Source organism: Branchiostoma floridae, chromosome 5 (genome assembly GCF_000003815.2).
Source record: "Branchiostoma floridae strain S238N-H82 chromosome 5, Bfl_VNyyK, whole genome shotgun sequence".
In the NCBI taxonomy this organism is placed as follows: domain Eukaryota; kingdom Metazoa; phylum Chordata; class Leptocardii; order Amphioxiformes; family Branchiostomatidae; genus Branchiostoma; species Branchiostoma floridae.
Genome location: NC_049983.1, coordinates 7,538,728 through 7,558,143, shown reverse-complemented (window position 1 = coordinate 7,558,143; position 19,416 = coordinate 7,538,728). Strand labels below are relative to the sequence as shown.

The following is a 19,416-nucleotide window of genomic DNA, read 5'->3' as shown; positions in this document are numbered from 1 at the left end:
AACCACTTGGTCCTGAGCCGTTACGCCACTCAACCCCACCGAAATACTTTATTTCCTCCGTGGACTTTCCCTTTGCTTTTTCATAAATCTCTAAAATTGGCTGAATTTGGACATAGAGTTATGGTGGAATGGGTCGGAAACAAAGCAGCAAGACAAGATTCTGTGAATGGCAATAGGACATTATTACGTAAACGCAGATTGTTGATTTATAAGTTAAGTTGGTGGTGTTTACCTTAACTTCTTGTGACACAGACTTAAATCAACAGAGAAGCCAACGACACACGCACCCTCTTTAATGTTCGACTGTACCCCAGCGCAATGGAAGGATTACATTCGCTATTTGGGCTGGTCTCCATACTTTGGAAACGGCAGACTGGAACTCTAGACGATAAAAACAGCTATGGAGACCAAAGGTCAGAGTACACTACCACAAAAATCACTATTTGTACATATGTGTTATATGTGTTACGTTTGCTCGTTTACTTGATAGGCACGTTGTAGGTAGGTTGTATTACAAATAGATTCCTTCTATATGTGGGGAAAAGAAAGTCGCCCGTTGATTTGTTTTGAATGACTATCACCAGTCAACTGTGTATGCATTTTCCACGGGAAAGAATATTGCTCTTATTGATTGCTCCAAGAAATTCAAAGACAGGAAATTACATAGATAAAATTCAAAAACTCTTTTTGTGCTTAGAATATTGTTATTGATAAGTATACTGTCCTTGTCCAATTCCATTTGTATTGTCTGTGTTTTTGTCAGCAGGGCTAGGCCTTTGTAACAGCCACAGGCTAGTTGGGCAGCCCTGGCTGTGCGTGCTGAACAGCCAAACCAATAAATAAATAAATAGATAAACTTCAGGATTCTCATTAGTGCACGTACAAGACTTTATGGTAAAAAAATGGCTTTAAACAAGCTCGGAGAAGACTGATTCTATCTTTAGCAATATCAATATAAATATCACGTTACAGTTACCACCCTGATACATTGACCTTTGTCCCGTACAGGTATCACGAATATCGAGTTAGATTTGATGCCGAGCAAGAGAGGCATGCAAAACAATCGGTTGCCCTTCGCCGATACAAAGGGCCCTCACAGAGGTTCGAAGATTTGCCGCTCCATGGCCAGCTCGCAGATCAGCTGGTCCTCATCAAGGGAGGAACCATGGTGCACGTAGGGCAGGTAAAAAGTATTGCAGCACCTGCCTCGTTCCAACACTTGCCGCTTGCGGAGCAATTGGAGATGTACCACGACAAGATCAAGCTCGGTGCCGAAGAAACGAAGCATGCAGTAGAGTTAGTTAGCATCTTCATCGGAGCCATAGCTGATGATGTCATTGCAGAAATTGACCGCGACAAGCCACCTGGGACCAAACCTTCCCGGATAGAGTGCACGGGCAGCATGTATGAGGGCACGAAAGTTGGTGAGCCTGATGAGTTTGACGTCATGATTGTGACTGACGGATCGAGGGACATCGAAAGCGAGGAGATGACACCCGGCTATGCAAGACTTCGAGTCAGCCAACAACATTTCACCGGTCACCGGTTCTCCCAGAGTCTTGACCAATACCAAAACATCAACCCGAGAAAGATGCTCGACTGGTTCTATGGACTTGTGCAGAAAGGTGTCAACAAGGTGAGTCCACCTGATAGATGAAAGTGTTTGTGTGGTATGTCGATTGAGTCCTCAAACTCATCATCTTCCATTTGTTTATCATTTCAAAAAGAATTAAAGACAAGTTCGTACGTTTCAAAGTTTACATATCTAATAAAAGTGCATACCATTACCACTTTTTGTGATATAGATAGAAAACGTTTGGGCTTTGGAATAGCTGCATGTAAAGGTATAACTTGGGTATCTCACATGGAATGAAATTTTACAGTTATCCACTTCAGCCTGGAATCCTGTTTCGATACGGGTCTATCGACACGGGCCGGCCATAATGGTAAAAAGCCTCTATTTCTATCAGAATAACTCGTAACGTTACTGGAAACTGTGTACTCAGTCTAATGCATTCGGTTATATTTGTGTTCTAAAACTTTGGGTCATATTAGGTTCTATTGTCATTTCTGAAAACATTGGAGTTGTCAGTTATTGCAGGCTTTGCCAGAATTATTTTGCATATGTCATAGTAGCAACATGCTTAAGCTTAAGTCACTCATCGGTAAATATCATAGTTTCAAGCCTTGTATATAGTTGTAGCATTGACCTCTAATCAAGTATACGATTAGCGCACATGAAAGTGACTGTTTCATTTTCCTTCTCTGAAAGCTTAATATAAAGGAAAAGAATGGCTTGTCCATTGACGTGGACATAGTCTTCAGTATCCAGCTGGATCAGCAGACGTACTACGTCGCCAAACCTCCGGACTGGTCCCTGGCGTGCGATCCTGCCATGCTGTGGAGACAGTCATTCTCCGTCAACGAAACCAGCATGATAGCAAGGTCAGATGTGACTTATACTTCTAGAAACCCTTTGATACTTGTCTGTCTGCATGGAGAAAGCTGCAACCCAACGCGCCACTGTAAATATCCACTTCTACGTACGAGCCTATCCCATGTGTCGTACAATCGACGTCACGCGATCGCAAACTAAAGACATCCTTGGGATATGGTCCTGCAGGCTGCACGTACATACATCCTTAAAGGCGGTTGGTTTCGTCACAGTCTGCTTAAAAGTACTACAACAAAATCGTACGACCTACGTCGAATGTGACTGCGTTGTAAATTAAGTTTGTAAGGCTGCATATCAAGTATATAGTATTACGTCCATCGTGGAAAAACTCATTTCCCCTCTTGTACTAGCAAGAACTTAAACTTGGATGATCTTTTGTAGTTTGCGAACTGAAAGGCTTCTTTGCAGTGTTTTGTGCTTACGTGTTTTGTACTGTAACCGACACAAAATGAACTATGTACGTGGACATTGAAAATCAATCAATTTTGTTCAGGATTGACGGGGACAACGAGTGCCGTCGTGCTTGCCTCCGTATCCTGAAGAGCATCTTCCGGGTGGAACCAGGTCTGGGCGACTTTACGTCCTTTCACCTGAAGACAGTCGTGCTGCGCATGTGTCAAGAAGAGGACCAATGGCAGAGCAGCAAGATGGGCGAGCGTTTCATGGACCTACTGAGGAGGTTAGTCGTTCCTCGATCATAATAGAATTAATGTACTGAATTAAGCTTCGCTACATGTACATACATCTTTGTTCTTGAGACGTTTGTAGCATGTTTGGCATGTAGCAATGCAAGCAAAGTGCCGTTTGTCTCTTTATTATCTGTCCTTTTGTGACGTCAAAGTTCAAATTCAACACTGGCAATAGCTAAAGATTTGTAGTTCATAACACGCAAAACATGCAAATTTCCTACTACACGGGAACCTCTGATGCCGCGTGCACTTATGCTACGGTCCTATTTCGAAAAAGGGTTCCCTCCGGGTAGTTTATGTGCTGTTTTTCTGCGCTTATTGGCGTGACCCCTACGTGGCCACTTGGAACACCCTTCCGCTACCAGACTATCTTGGGGCACGGCCGGGACCCTTTATGTCTTGTAACTTGCAGTTAAAATCAACCAGGGACCAGGCGACAAATGGAATCTGTGACCTGCCATTGAATACATTTAGGGGTACCCCTATATATATATCCCGCAATCCACTGGGACAAATGTGTGGCTTCGAAGCTCCTAACCGCGGCTATATAGCTACGCCCTGTACAAATGGTACCGTAGCATTAGGGGGATCCATGTATTTCTGGTTGGTCAGCACTTATTCAACCCCCTGAAACCACGGTGTTACGTGAAGAGCTTCGCATAGTGTCGTTTAAGACATCCTGCTGTCATCCGTGTAATCTCAGTGATTATTTCCACAGGATCGACTCCTGTCTGCGAGACAGACGTCTGCCTCATTTCTATCTGCCTGAACTGAACCTGTTGGACGGCATCCCTCAACTAGCCACCTATAGAATGCGTGGTCGCATCCTTCGCCTGATCGACAACAAACATGAGAGAAACAGAGTGCTTTATGCTCCCTAGTAGAACGTGTTACAGGGATTGCGCCAATAAACATCACCTGTTAGTAAAAGCTCGTAAGTTTTCAATGTATGAGGTTTGCAAGTGTATTGCAGATTCAATCAGCTTTTTCACATGATATCAATCCCAGGACTCTTCCCTAGCCGAAGAAATGAACTTTACTCTATTCTACTTTTCCCTACTGTTCTTTTCTCTCCTCATCTGTTCTAGATTATCTTCTCTACTGTTATCATATCTTCTCTTCTATTCTATTCTCTATTCTACTTTACTTTACTCTACTCTACTCTACTCTATTCTACTCTTCTCTACTGTTCTATTCTCTTCTAATCTCTTCTAGATTATCTTCTCTACTGTTATCATCTCTTCTCTTCTATTCTCTATTCTACCTTACTCTGCTCTACTCTACTCTACTCTACTCTACTCTACTCTACTCTACCCACTCTACTCTACTCTACTCTACTCTACTCTACCTACTCTACTCTACTCTACTGTACTCTTCTCTACTCTACTCTACTCTACTCTACTCTACTCTACTCTACCTACTCTACTCTACTCTACTCTACTCTACTCTTCTCTACTGTTCTCTTCTCATCTCTTCCTTTATCTTCTCTTCTCTACTTTACTGTACACTCCTCTACTCTAAACGCTACTCTTTTTTTAAGGGGAGAAGAATGTGTGAATTAGAAGTCATTTTAGGGTATTACTAAGCATAATAAGCATCTCTTAATGGCCAAATGTCACTAAAGGTATTGTAACTAGTTTTCAATTGTTACGTTGAATGCTGACCTAACATGTACATGTACTTCTCATAACTTGATAATGGGCATAATATTATATATTGTTGTCTGTACTTTTAACTGTCACTGTTAAAAGCTTCCTCATTAAGAGACCCGGATAAGGAGATTGGAAGACACTCTTTATGAGTGGGATGAATACATATATAAATATCTTAACAATAAAACGTTGCATATCTGATCCTAAATCACGTCAGTGATTGATATGTAAAACTGCTGTATAAACTATTTGAGAAGGATCACATCTTGCATACGCCATACATGTATGTGTTAAGTGTCAGTTCTGAATGTGTAACTTTTTTCTAGATAATCTGTACTTCAATCCGTTTACCAGCAAATCACTCTGAAGGCAAGGGAGATCAATAGACATATAAATAAAAGGAAAGAGCAGGTTAAAAATGGTCCATGATTCAACATTTCTAAAAGGTATATTCTGTAAGAATTCTTTCAATGTCAAAGACTTGATGCCTTGGAAGGATTACATATTTTTGATGGGTTTGCCATACGTCTTACGCTTTGCAGTTTTCACCAATAAAAATAACACATATAAATTCCCATGTCTGTTTCAATTCATTATTCTTGCAAAAGCTGACACACTAGTTCATCTTTATCAGCAAGGTAACGTTTATCTTACTTAGTACAATGCTAAACTTTCTTCCAACACAAAGGTATACGTGATTACTACCAACACGGATGAGCTTCCATGATAGTAACGTTTATCTGTTGTACTTGAGCCTGATGTGGCGGAGGCGGGGATTCTTTCCCAGTTCAAAACAATTAGCTTCAGAAATAATACTAACCTACGAAATTCAGTTGTTTATGTTACTTAGTGTCCGTACCGTTTTTTTTCCATTTGTTTATTGGTTCCGATCACTTGCTACTAATTACTATGCGCATAACCCCTGTTATGGACAACGTCATACTTCCAAACCGGTGCCAGGCCGGGCTGTTTGTGGAAACGAAAAATTGGAATGTATACGTAAAACATACACAAATAATGCCCTGATGACTATTCTCTTTACGTCTTGTGAAGTTTGGTGTCTTTTATATATGTATAATATTTTTTGTTCCCGAAAGCTGCCCGGCAGGGCCCCGGTTTGGAAATGTGACGTAGGCCTTATAGGGGTTTAGCAGTGTGAAAAGACTAAATTGTTATCGCCCTAGGCGTTACCCTGGATACCAGGCCACGGCCCGATCCCAATAATATCCATCGTGTAGGTTATCAGGGTCTATTAAATTCCAGGATTTCTCACTTGAGGTATGTTGGGCCTAGCCTCCAAGCAGACCCTACGGTGCCTTAGAGATAGTCAAAGCTGGCCAAGGAGTATAGCCGGCCAAAAGGAGATAGCCGCGGCGAAAGGGAGTCAAACGGGCACCGGTGCTGGCTATACCCCTTGGCCAGCTTTGATACCACCTCTAAGGCCCCGTAGGGTCTGCTTGTATAGGCCCTGGAAACAGTCTGGAGTCCTAGCTACCAATTGCAAGGCGTCTACCACTCGCAGAATGGTGTACAGCCACTGAGGCTGATTTGCATATTGTTATGTAAATGTTTCAGACTCGTCACACCGGTTTCTATCCGCCAGACCAGTGAGTCTTCCAAGTAACCCTGCAGTGTCTCCGTCTCAAACAAAATGGCGTCACCCTTACTTGTTCTCCTGTTCTTGGGGTTTATGTTGGAAGTGAAGTGTTTCCCGGCTGCTGTCAACGAGTCCATCTCTTCAAGAAACTTTAAGGAAAATAGACGTAAGTGTGACTTACTTCATTTTAATGGTGTACTAAACTCCAGAAGGTAGTATTATTTTCCGATGAATTATGTATCAATGTAAAAAATTTAGCTTACTTTTTGCAGAATTTAGTCCACTTGTGATGATTTACGCAACGTTTGTAAAGGAATATGACCTCACTAAACCCATACAGACCCTACCCATGCATTACTTAAAGGTATACATACTTCCCTTGGCATAAATTAGGGGCGAAAATCACATAAAAAAGGCCAATTGTTCACAAGATACCAAACAACAAACATAACAAGGTGTTTTTCTTAACGCCCCTCCAATTGGTTTGGTAACCTAACTTTTGTCAGGCATTGTCAGCTACATATTGATATCTATCGAAAAATAACAATCTTGTTAAGAACTCCTTAAACTTGGATATTATTTTGTATTTGCTGTTTTATGTTAGAATATCGCTATATTATGTACTTAGCTTTTATTTGCCTATTTGCTATAGTTTATAGTTAGTTTTTAACTGTTGCTGGAGGTGTGGGTCTTGTAAAGGACGTATAAATCCTGTTCCCCACACCTCTCAGATCATTTTCTGTGAGCTTTGATAAATAAATAGCTAGAATTGCACAGCCAGACGAATGAGTACCCATGGCTTGTTTGCAACATGACCTCGAATAAATATCGAATAAATAATCTCAAGCAGTTCTCAATTTGAGATATGCATAGACAGGATAATGTTGACACAAACCGTTGTAGAATCATTTAAGTTGGCGATGTGCACTGAGCGAGTGCGCCGGCACAAAGGTACAGCAGCGTTGGGACGCTGGTTAACCTTTATTCCCGGGGTAACCTATATCCGCTGTTTTAAGAAAACAGGGTATTAAATATTTTGAAAAATGTTGAAAACATTGCATCTTGAAACCACCGGTCGTTGAATGGATATCCCTAAATATCCTGTTTTTAGATAAAACAGATATAGGATACCCATGGATATAGGTGAACTGGCCTTCAGTGACGCAAACTAAACCTGATTAGTTCAGAACATCAGATTTGATCAATCATCAATCATATATCATTTATTACTTCAATACGCAGCCCTAGGTATCCCTGGAAAACTTATGTACAGCCCTTTACGATGATAACATACTAGATCCTACATTCAATTTCAAACGTCTTGTTTATTTACACCAAACAGTGCTGACCGTACTAGGGAGAAGATTCCACTTCAACAGTGAAGAAGTGGAAGCGACAAAGGATCTGATAGAAGATGAGGAGAACAACATTGACCCTGAACAAGACGGTAAGTAACTAGAGTTCAACGACCCCATACCTTCTGCATCTGTATCTGTATCTGTAACCTGGTACCCAAACAGTACAGAACAAGAAACTCAAGTTATGTTTCATTGCAGCGCAAATGACATGTAAAAAGTCTCTTATTAGCAATGATGATATCAATCTTAATCTACTCGTAACACAGGCATGGATACTAGTATGTTGTCATATGTTTTGTAAAATATGATACAATTTTCATGTTTTGCATTATCTATGTTCCTCTAGAATAAATTACGTATGTAATGAATATGAAGCTCTTTTAATACAATTGAAGTATGAATTTCTCTCGTCAAGTATGCAAATCAGTCCTTATTTGCATAACCAACAAGCCTCTACCTTTGTTCTCCGTCGAAGTTACCTTAAGGGTAAAAATGATGACAATTCACCAAATTTCCTAATAATCTTAACTTCCATAAATTCGTGAGTTATGCTGCTAACCCACTAACATTTTATCTATTTTGAACTATATCAGACATATATACTATATAGAATTTATGAAGCTAACACATTGTATCCTTTCGTGCAGAAATAATTTTCCGGCTCCAGGTTGAAGAAATTGTGAGAAAACTAAGGACGATGAGCGAGGAGGAAATGCAAAGAAGTAAGTGACCTTCATAATCGCATTGCTTTGACAATCTTTATATTTCCGCGAAGAGAAATATATTGTCTTTGATGGTGTTCTCTTCTTCTTCTTCCTTTCCTCTTCTTCTTCGTCTCCCTTTTCTTGAACTTAAGTTCTGAACTGAAAGTTAAACTTGAAAATATTTCAGTGACCTTCTATGTTAGAGCAAACAAAATCGCCAAGTTTGTATTTCAAAATGTTGATTGTGTATATACTTGATGTCTTGTTAACACTAAGTCTCAAATTCAATTTTTTCCAGTAAAAATGGTTTTTGTTCGTAATATGGGGCCGGACAGGGCAGAAGAGGTCTTTGGAATTGCAGAAGAAATATTTGCGAGGGAAAAAGAAGGTAAACCGAAAAGTTTGCTCCGGATATATTATCATCTTTATAAGGATCTGTTCAGAATTAGAAGTAAATAAAGACACACTTAACTTTATTTATTGGTTCTCGGATTTTTGCAGAAAGTTTATAAAACTGATAAATGAATCAAGTTGAATAAATTATGGTAATTTGTTGGCGACGCTTCAGGAGCGATCCTAATGTTATAGCATAGTGTGTGAATAGCTTGACGAAAGGAAAATCACTGGGAGGAAAGCATCCTGCATTTTCCGGAAAATGCTGTCTGTCTAGTTTGGTGGTGGTGGGTATATTCTGCATTTTCATGAAAATTTTGCATCCCTAGCATCACTCTTATTTCAGTCTTCAAATCCTTCCCCCAGCAAATGAAGAGTTGCAAAAATCGTTTCAACTAAACGAAGGAGAAGAGGAGGCTTTTGAGGAACTCGTTGAGGATACCAAAGATGGAAGGGATCCCGAAACTGAAGGTTATTTCTAACGTTACTCAAAATATCATTGTTTTCTCTATACCCTATCATCATATCATGGCTCTTTCATCGTAGTCGTGGTCATGTGAGGGAAGGTAAGGTACCCTATAGAGACATGGCTATGGATGGAGTGCCTGTATTTCATTTGTAAACTAGAATTTAGCACTGCGAGGAGATACTCTGGATTAGATACCTTCTAGCAGTGCTAAATTCTAGTTTACAAATGAAATACACGCACTCCATCCATTGGTGTCGGTTTGTATGTATGTCAACAGCATAACACTGAAAGCTGTGGAAGGATCTTCTTTTTCTGGCGATGAAGAGTGAATGTATGAGCTGTGATGCCTTCACCTGAAGGAAGACTAGATACGCTCCGGTTTTTCTTAACCTTCTTGTAAAGTTCATCTGTGCTGCTTAAGTACATTATGCAGAAGACTAAACTCTATCTAACCAACACTGAAAGAGTTGGGACTTGTTCACGGAATGGACCCGTCTACTGTAGCTTCCTGGACGTGACGCCAGAAGCACGTGACTGCAACAATGGGTCATAGGTGCCAGACATCCCATGTCACTCCTCGTCAGAAGATCTAGGAGTGAAAGATGCTGTGTACACTCGAACTCACCATCCAACGCCGAACAGAGACGGGGGGTGACATAGGTTATCTGGTACCTACAGTCACGTGCTTCCGATGTTATGTCCAGGAATCTGCAGTGAACAAGACTCTTTCAGTGCTGGTTAGTTAAAGTATAGTCTTCTGTGCATGCGTATTACCTTAACATTCCATTGCCTCCAACAGATATGGAGTTCAAGCTCGGACTTTATGAACTGGCAGATGGATATGACCAACTGTCCCCGGAGCAGAAAGAGAGATGTACGTAAATTGAAATGCATATTAGCATGCCTTTCTCTCAAATATTCTTTCAAATAATGGATAACAACTAAACGAGTAGTTACTGTGCAATGAAATACTAGATAACATATAACAGACGAAAGAAAATCAGTAATAAGAAAAAAGTCTATTTGCAACTAAGCATAGTATATCTGCAAAATTTACAATGGCTTCATATTATGAATGTTGCAGACTATGTAGGAGAGGGAGTTCTTTTCCGGATCTGCGCATAACGTGCAGTTAGCCTGTTGATTTATTTTTATTTTTATTTTATTATATATATATATATTTTTTTTTATTAATGATTTATTTTTATTTTTTTCCCTGTGCAAATTTTGATCATAACAGTCGGAATTTCTGCTAGAAGGACTGAAGCATGTATATCTTTTAAATTTTGCCAAAAATTGTGACCTTTGGCATGCTTTGACCTTCAGTTGACCTCCATGTTATTGCAATGAGATTGGACTGGTCAATTAGGATAGGGGGTAAAATCCGGGTATGATGACAAACTTCTGGATGTAGCTCATTAAGATGCCGGAGTTGAACTCGGGCTTTTTTAACCAAAATAAACCTGACAAATTCAGCTTTGCAGTGGGGGTAAAAACTTGAGGTTTGAAATGTAGGTAAATGTGTTTTTAAGTGATTGTTTTCCATGGCTTAACCATGTAGTGGGTGCTAAATTCTATTTGTAAGCCCCTCCCCTGACACATGGCATGCAACATATGAAATTTTGAACAAACTCTTGTACTTTTATTCCATGACTTTGTTGTTTTTCCGTTGGAACATAATATTGATCGTGAATCAATGCCATGTGTGTCACTGTGAGGATTCAATGAAGACATCTATCTATCTATCTATCTATCTATCTATCTACATGTACCTATGTACCAAACACTAAATGTTTCATAATCGTTACATACATACAGTTAGAGACCTGGTGGAGCTAGAATTCGGATCGGAGGACGCAGCCTGGATATTCCAAGAAATCATTAAGATCCAGGAGGAAATTAAGACATTAGAAGGTAAGAAAATGAGTTCGAAAATAATGTCATCTGATATGTAGAATATAGAATGTTGGAGAATTCTTGTTCAGGAACTGTTGGTTCTTACCTGCTTACGTTTAGAAAACTGTCAGACATCTTCCTCAGAGCTTCTTTTGTGGCGAGAACACTTTTGGGAGGGGCGGGGGGCTCCTAAGACAGGGGAAACACCGGTGGATAAAGGAGGAGGTCTGGATAAGAAAGTCAACTCCAGTAATGAAGCAGGACGTGGGGGATACAAACTCAGCCACGTTTAGGATTGTGGTATCGCCGCAAAAGCGCCGCCTACATCGGCTACATATAGCGGCGAGAAGCTGTACTCGACCTAGAAGCTCATTTATTTTTGCATCATTCTACAAATGCCGAGTGGGTAGAGTTTTCACCTTGCAGTCGATATGTCATGAATACGATCACCAACTAAGTCATACTATAGACGTTAAACGTGTTACATACTGCTTTCTCTGCTCAGCACTCAGCGTTTGAAAAAGAATATGGAAGTTGAACATATGCCACTGCCAGTAGACTAGCATCCTGCTGTAATGATTGCACAAACATTGTGTGGCTCAGGGCTACAAAAACGGAAATGGTCGCCGCCCGATGCACCATTTGTTGCGGGAAGGACTTTTATCTACATATGTATGACCATATTCATGCAATTTTTCAGCGAACCCGACCGGAGACAATGGCATCAGCTTAGCCAAGGAGAAAGTCGACAGGGTAGCTGACGATCAGGAAAACAAGGTGTTTTGGGGTGAGTTACATGTGGACGTGTATGATGAGAGAAGTGAAGGCAATGACACAGACAACGGCGTGGAAGAATTTGAAAACTCTAATTCGGCACAGGCTGCAGGTGCAGATTTTACCCAAGCACAGTCTGCAGGTGCAAATCCTGCTCCAGCACAGTCTGCAGGTGCAAACCCTGTTCAAGCTCAGTCTGCAGGTGCAAACCCTGTTCAAGCTCAATCTGCAGGTGCAAACCCTGTTGCAGCACAGACTGCAGGTGCAAACCCTGTTCAAGACCAGACTGCAGGTGCAAACCCTGTTCAAGAACAGTCTGCAGGTGCAAGCCCTGTTCCAGCACAGTCTGTAAATGCAGATATAAATTCTCCTGAAGACCCGGCTACAGATGCAACCCCTACTCAAGCACTGACGGAGACATCGATAGAAAGCACATCAATAGAGGTCAACGATGATGGAAATATCACTGATATTGGCCGTGAGACAATAAAAACTGAAGCTAACGTCACACTTAGTAACGTGGATAATATTCCAGCAGCGCCAACTCCAGTGATCAGTGTCATCACCACCACCCCAGCAGGGAAAGACGTCGACAGTTCAATGGCGTCCGTCAAAAATATAGCAAACACCACCTCCACGGCACAAACTAACCTCATGATCACTATCTCGGAAAATTCATCCATCGGGGGATCTCCTACAAAGTGGGAAAATACTTCAGATGCACCAACCGCAGTTTCGAATTCAAGCAGCACTGCTACTTCTACCAGCCTGAACTGAACCTGTTGGACGGCATCCGCTAGGGGACCATGGAGAACATGGGGGCCGCATCAAACGTCTGATAGACAGCGAACATGAGAGAAACAAAGTGCTTTTTGGTCGCTAGTAGAATGTGCAGGGATTGTGCCGATAAACGTCACCTGTCATTTCAATCAAAAATGGGTTTGCAAGTACAAGGCATGGTGTAGCTTTTGCACATGATGGCAATCTCCTACCTGGCAGATCGAAGAAATCTACCCTACTCTACTCCATTCTACTCTACTCTACTCTACTCTACTCTACTCTACTCTACTCTACTCTACTCTACTCTACTCTACTCTACTCTACTCTACTCTACTCTACTCTACTCTACTCTACTCTACTCTACTCTACTCTTTACTCTACTCCTCTCTACTCTCCAAGGCGAGGAGAATTTGTAAAAGTATTATTAACCATATGCATCTCTTAATGGATAATTGTCACTGAAGGTAGTATAACAAGTTTTCAGATGTTACGTTTGGTGCCATTATACATTGTTGTCTATACTTGGGTAATTGTTGATTTTTAAAGATTTTCCATGAAGGGACCCAGATAAGGAGATTGGAAGATAATCTTTACGAGTGGGATTAATAGATACATAACTATCTTATAACAATAAAGTGGTGCATATCCGATCCTAAATCACATAAGGGATTGATTTGTCAGTCAGGTGAATAAATAATATGAGAAGGGTTATATTTTTCATATGTGATACATGTATGTGCTTAGTGTCAGTTCTAAGTGTGTATTCTTTTCTCTATAGCCTGTACTTCGTTGACCAGTAAATCACTCTAAGGGAAATGGAGATCCATAAATATAATAAAGGGAAAGACAATGCTAAAAATGGTTCAAGTCAAGTCAAGTCAAAGTTTATTGCACAACATTTGTAGAACGGGTACAATGTATGGCAAACTTAGGTAACGTTAGACGGTATAAGACAACTGTGATGTGAGTAGTGGAATTATGCTAATAAAGTAACAATAGATGAAAGTTATGCAATGTTCGAACAAAACACAATATGCAATGTGAAACAAATCCAGAATGTTGCTACAGACTATTTGCTGATAACATGCATCATGAGTCAATAGTTCTAAAAGGTATATTATGCAAGAATTATTTCGATGTCAAAAGTTTGATGCCTTGGATCATATGGTTTGGGCAGGTTTGCACTGCCATATGCACTGCTAATCATACGTCTTACGCTTTCAGATTTTCACCAATAAAAGGTCACACATATAAATTCCCTTGTCTGCCTCAATTATTTATTCTTCAAAAGCTGAAACACTAGTTCACTTTTATCAGCGTTCTTTCAGTTCAAAACTGAACTGACGAGGACCCTGTTGGCTTCAGAAATAATACTAATCCACAAGATTCACTTGTTTTGTCTTTTTCACCCACAAATTCTAAGTATCCTTAGCTTTATTTGTTCCGATCATTTGTTACTAATACAATATACACTGCTAATTATCCCTATTAGGCCTAAGTCACATTTCCTAACCGGGCCCCGGTTTGGAAATGTGACTTTAGCCTTAAAAGAATATATTGTCATCGCCCAAGACGTTAGCCTGGATACCAGACCCCGGCTCGACCTCAATAATATCCACCAGGTATCAGGTTTTAACTTAAGGGGGCCTGATATAGAATTTCCTTGGGGGCATGTTGGGCATATAGCCGAGGAGTTGGCTTGTATAGGCCCCGGAAACAGTCTGGAATCCAGGGAAGCAAGACGTGTTTTACTGTCAGAATTAGCCTCCCTTGCAGTCTCCCAGAAGGGCTGGATCTTATTTTAGGATGGGGGCACTGGTTCGACATTTTCAACATTGGGTAGCTATATATAGGTTCTCTTTATAATAATATTAATATACCGGGAAAGGGAGTTTGCCGAGGAAGGGAGTTTGCCGAGGAAGGGAGTTTGCCGTGGAAGGTAGTTTCACAAACCACCCCCCCCCCCCACCAAGAAAACAGCCCCGTTCGAAAACCGCAACGCAGGCTACATGGCAGAATGGTGTGCAGACACCGTGACTGATTTGCATCTTTCTTTAAGCTTTATAATTGGGTCGAACGCGTAAAACCGGTTTCTATCCACCTGACGACCAGTGAATCTTCGCGCAGTGTCTCCGTCTCAAACAAAATGGCGTCATCTTTACTTGTTTTTCTGTTCTTGGGGTTTATGTTCGAAGTGAAGTGTTTCCCGGCTGCTGTCGACGAGTCCATCTCCTCAAGAAAGGAAAACAGACGTAAGTGTGACTTACTTACTTCCAAAGGTGTACTAGACTCTTGGAGGGAGTGTTATTTTCCAATAGATTGTGTATCAATGATAATGTAATTAGCTGACTTTTTGCAGAATTCAGTCCACTTGTGGCGAATAACGCATCGTGTGTTTGTAAAACAAATGACCTCGCTAGATCCATATGCAGACCCTACCGATGTATTTCCTACACGAAAGACACTTCTTTCGTCTTGAATATTTTCGGGGGGGGGGGGGCGATAAGCACACCAAGAAGGCCAATTGTTTACAAGATATCGAAGAATACATAACAAGACTTTTCTTATCGCCCCTCAAATTGGCAATGAAACCTAACTTTTATAGAAGAACATTAATATTTATCGGAAAATAACGCTCTGATGTTAAGGATTCCTTATAATAGCTAGAATATAGCAAAGCCGTACGAATGACTGTTTATGGATTGTTTACAACATGTCTTCTATTTGAGATATGTATACACAGGATACTATTGACACAAACCGTTCACGGTCACGGTTCACAGGTCACGTTCAATTTGAAACCTCCGACCGTTAACTTGATATCCCTAAATACCCAGTTTTAAATAAAACTAGAGTTCCATGACCCTTTACCTTCGCCAAATGACTTTAACCTTTACAACTAGTGTTTGAATTGTGGTTCTCGTTAATTATGAAAATAAGATCCTAATTTGTATAAATAATATTCGTTAATCATCTCTTCAATCCAGTTACACAATATGTTAAGAAAGAATGGTTTAACCGCATTTTCTGATGCAAATGAGGTCCTCATTTTTATGCAAATGATGTCCTCATTTTTATGCAAATGATGTCCTCATTTGCATAATAGAGATCAATGATGTTCACCTGTTCATAACTCACAAATGCCCTAAGTAAGAAATTCCTGTCATTTACCACAATAGGATTATAGCATTTTCTCATTAATTATGCTAATTGGGTCTTCATTTGCATAATGCTCATCTATCAATATCTTCTTCTCTTACTCATTTACCAATGTTACCAATGTTGCAATAGTCCTCTAATGGAACGGAGCGGGTTTAGACGATTTCCTCATTAACTATGCAAATTAGATTTAATTTGCATAATAAATAGTTAACTATATAAAGCATCACTTGAGCTATCTACATACCAAAAATTGTGACGATCCGTTAATCCCTTCCTTCTTGAGTTATTCCCTTTCAAAATCTGACACTGTCCGGCCCCTGTAGTTCCAAAACAAGCCGCTAGGGGGCCCAAAACTACACTACTTACTCTCTACCCCAAGAGCTATCTACCACTCAAAAATCATGACCACAGCATATCCAGAACTCGAGATATCAAACCCGGAAGTTAAACTGCAGTACCATAACAAGCCACTAGGGGCCCCAAAATCTAATCATTTTTAGGTATTATCAAGACCTACCCACATACCAAATATCAATACAATCCATTTAGGGGTTCTTGAGTTATGCTGGTCTTCTACACACACACACACACACACACACACACACACAAACGCTACCCAAAATATAACCTTCTCGGCGAAGGTAATAAATATAGGCCACCCTGCGGATAGCAACTAGCGTTGCATAAACACAACCTGAATAGTTCAGAAAATCAAATTTGATCTATCAGTTATTACTTCAATGTGCTAGGTATCACCGGAAAACTTATTCACAACCCTTTACAATGATGCCATACTTGATCCTACATTCATTTTCAAACGTCTTCTTTGTTCAACACAAACAGTGCTGGCCGTGCTAGGGAGAAGATTCCACTTCGACAATGCAGAAGTGGAAGCAACAAAAGAGCTGATAGAAGACGAGGAGAACAACATTGACCCTGAACAAGACGGTAAGTAACTAGAGTTCAACGACCCCATACCTTCGCCAAGTAATGTTTCATCACGATGGAAATACGTCTCTTACTAGTACGAAGATTGCACAATCACCGACGTGAACCTTGATCTTTCCCCTTTCACATGATATAATTCCCAGAAGTCTAGTCGTACAGGAAGTCCGTCGGGTTTTGAGTTGAAACACGCACTCCCGCGGGGCCGCGGCGCAGGCCGGTGCCGCGTTTTCGGCGGCGGAACGTAGGGTTTTTTCGACCGTATATCCGACTTTACCGATTTTTAGCTCACTTATCATTACGTATTTTGGAAAACAAATACCACAGATTGATAGCAAATATTTCATAGATTATTGCCAGCACAATTCTATCGGCAATTTCCGAGCGGTTACGTGTAGCATATGTTTGAAAGTAAATTTGTGCACCGCGCGGCGTCGCGTTCCAATGCGGAAACTGGGGCGGTTCGCTATGCCTATTACTAGCATGCTTCGTATGAATTCATTACCATGAATTTATTGGAGCGTTTCTCATTAATTACGCAAGTTTTGAAGTATAAAACAATCTAAGAACCAAAAATTAATGAACATAGCTTGTATAGAAAACAAGATATTAAAACAGGAATTCTACTGCAATACCTAGAAAAGTCGCAAGGGGCCCGAATTCGAAATATAATAATTTCCTTCGTAGGATAGGACAGGAATAAATCACATACTACATTTGACAATCTTACTCCCATAACTTCTTGAATAAGTACTATATAGCCTTTATGAAAATAACATTTTACATCTTTTCGTGCAGAAATAACTTTCCGACTCCAGGTTGAAGAAATCGTGAGGAAACTAAGAACGATGAGCGACGAGGAAATGGAAAGAAGTAAGGGACCGTCATTAATATATTATCGCATTGCTCTGCATATATCTATATTTCCCGAATAAAATATGTTGCCTTTGATGGTGTCGTCTTCTTCTTCTTCTTCTTTCTTCTTTTTCTTGAAAGTTGAACTTAATTGAAAATATTTCAGTGGCCTTCTATGTTAGAGCAAGCAAAACTGCCATGTTTATATCTCAAAACTTTGATTGTGTACATTCTTAATGTCTTGCTACTACTAAGTCTTATTGTCCACGTTTTTTCCAGTAAGAATGGTTTTTGTTCGTAATATGGGACCGGACAGAGCAGAAAAGGTCTTCGGAGCTGCGGAAGAAATATACGCGAGCGAAAAAGAAGGTAAACCAAAAAGTGTGCTCCGGATATATCATCATCTTTAGGATCTGTTTATTAAGTAAATAAAGACAGACAAATTTAATTTCTTGGTTCTTCGATTTTTGCAGAAAGCTAATAAAGCTGATAAATGAATCAAGTTGAAAAAAATGGTATTTTGGCGACGCCTCAGGGGCGATCCTAATGGCATAGTATTTTGTGCGAATATCTTGCCGAAAGGCAAATTACTGGGAAATATCCTGCATTTGCACTAAAATTTTGCCTTTCTAGCGCTACTCTGATTTCTGTCTATAACTCCTTCTCTCAGCAAATGAAGAGTTGCAAAAATCATTTCAACTAAACGAAGGAGAAGAGGAGGCTTTTGAGGAACTCGTTGAGGATACCAAAGATGGAAGGGATCCAGAAACGGAAGGTTAGTACTAAGCATTTCTAACGTTACTCAAATTATCATTGCTTTTCTCTAGCCTATAGAGACATGGCTATAGATGGAGTGCATGTATCCCCTTTGTAAACTTTAATTTGGTACTGCGATGAGATATACTCTTCATTAGTTACCTTCGCCAAGAAGGGTAATGTCTTCGTGAGTCGCTGTTGTCTGGGTCTGTGTATATATCAACAGCATAACCCAAGCTGTGGATGGATCTTCATAATTTCTTTGTGAGTAGCGGTTGTGAAAACAGAGGTCAAGTTCTGAAATGGGTCACCTGGATTTTTTTTACGGCACTGCAGCGGTCTGTTTTTGTTTGTTTGGATGTTTGTTTGGATGTTTGTTTGGCTGAGAGTGTTGTATAGTGTTTTAGGGTTGAACGACTACATTGTTACTTGTTCAAATGCTATTTTATTAAGAGCGAGTTTATGAGAGGGAAAGCACGTGTATTGTGTAAACACCTTTGTATGAATGTTTCTTTTTACTTGGCCCAGTTTGATTGCTCAAAATGAAATATGAATGTATGAGATGTGATGCCTTCACTTCAAGAAGGACTAGATACATTCCGGTTTTATACCTTAAGATTTCCTTAACCTTACTAGTATGAAAGGTCATATGTGTTGGTAAACTACATTATGTAGAAGACCGCACGGGAAGAGCTGGGACTTGTTCACGGAATGGACCCGTCTGTATCTGTATCTATATATAGCCGGTATAACCGCCGTTCGGCGTAACACACCAGCTTTGCAGGCACGAGGAAGCTTCCTTCTGCTGTAGCTTCCTGGACGTGACGTCAGAAGCACGTGACTGCAACAGTGGGTCGTAGGTGCCAGATAACTTATGTCACCCCTCGTCACTGATGTGTGAAGGAAGCTGTGTGCATTTCAAACTCACCGT

At 40.4% G+C, this 19,416-nt stretch overlaps 2 protein-coding genes across 2 annotated transcripts in view; both read left to right on the top strand.

Moving 5' to 3' along the window:
• Positions 1-6,382: 6,382 nt before the first annotated feature.
• On the top strand, positions 6,383-13,042 carry LOC118416489 (uncharacterized abhydrolase domain-containing protein DDB_G0269086-like). Its single transcript, XM_035821610.1, has 8 exons — positions 6,383-6,559; positions 7,736-7,840; positions 8,399-8,473; positions 8,754-8,843; positions 9,215-9,319; positions 10,117-10,191; positions 11,136-11,231; positions 11,914-13,042. The coding sequence occupies exons 1-8, from the start codon at positions 6,448-6,450 to the stop codon at positions 12,762-12,764; spliced, it is 1,509 nt and encodes a 502-aa protein (XP_035677503.1). The 5' UTR covers positions 6,383-6,447; the 3' UTR covers positions 12,765-13,042.
• Positions 13,043-14,846: 1,804 nt separating this feature from the next.
• Positions 14,847-19,416, top strand: part of LOC118416488 — a 12,165-nt gene continuing 7,595 nt past the window's right edge. The window contains exons 1-5 of the mRNA XM_035821609.1: positions 14,847-15,019; positions 16,773-16,877; positions 17,673-17,747; positions 18,009-18,098; positions 18,400-18,504. Coding sequence (XP_035677502.1) covers positions 14,914-15,019; positions 16,773-16,877; positions 17,673-17,747; positions 18,009-18,098; positions 18,400-18,504 — 481 coding nt within the window. The 5' untranslated portion in view covers positions 14,847-14,913. The remainder of the gene's footprint in view (positions 15,020-16,772; positions 16,878-17,672; positions 17,748-18,008; positions 18,099-18,399; positions 18,505-19,416) is intronic.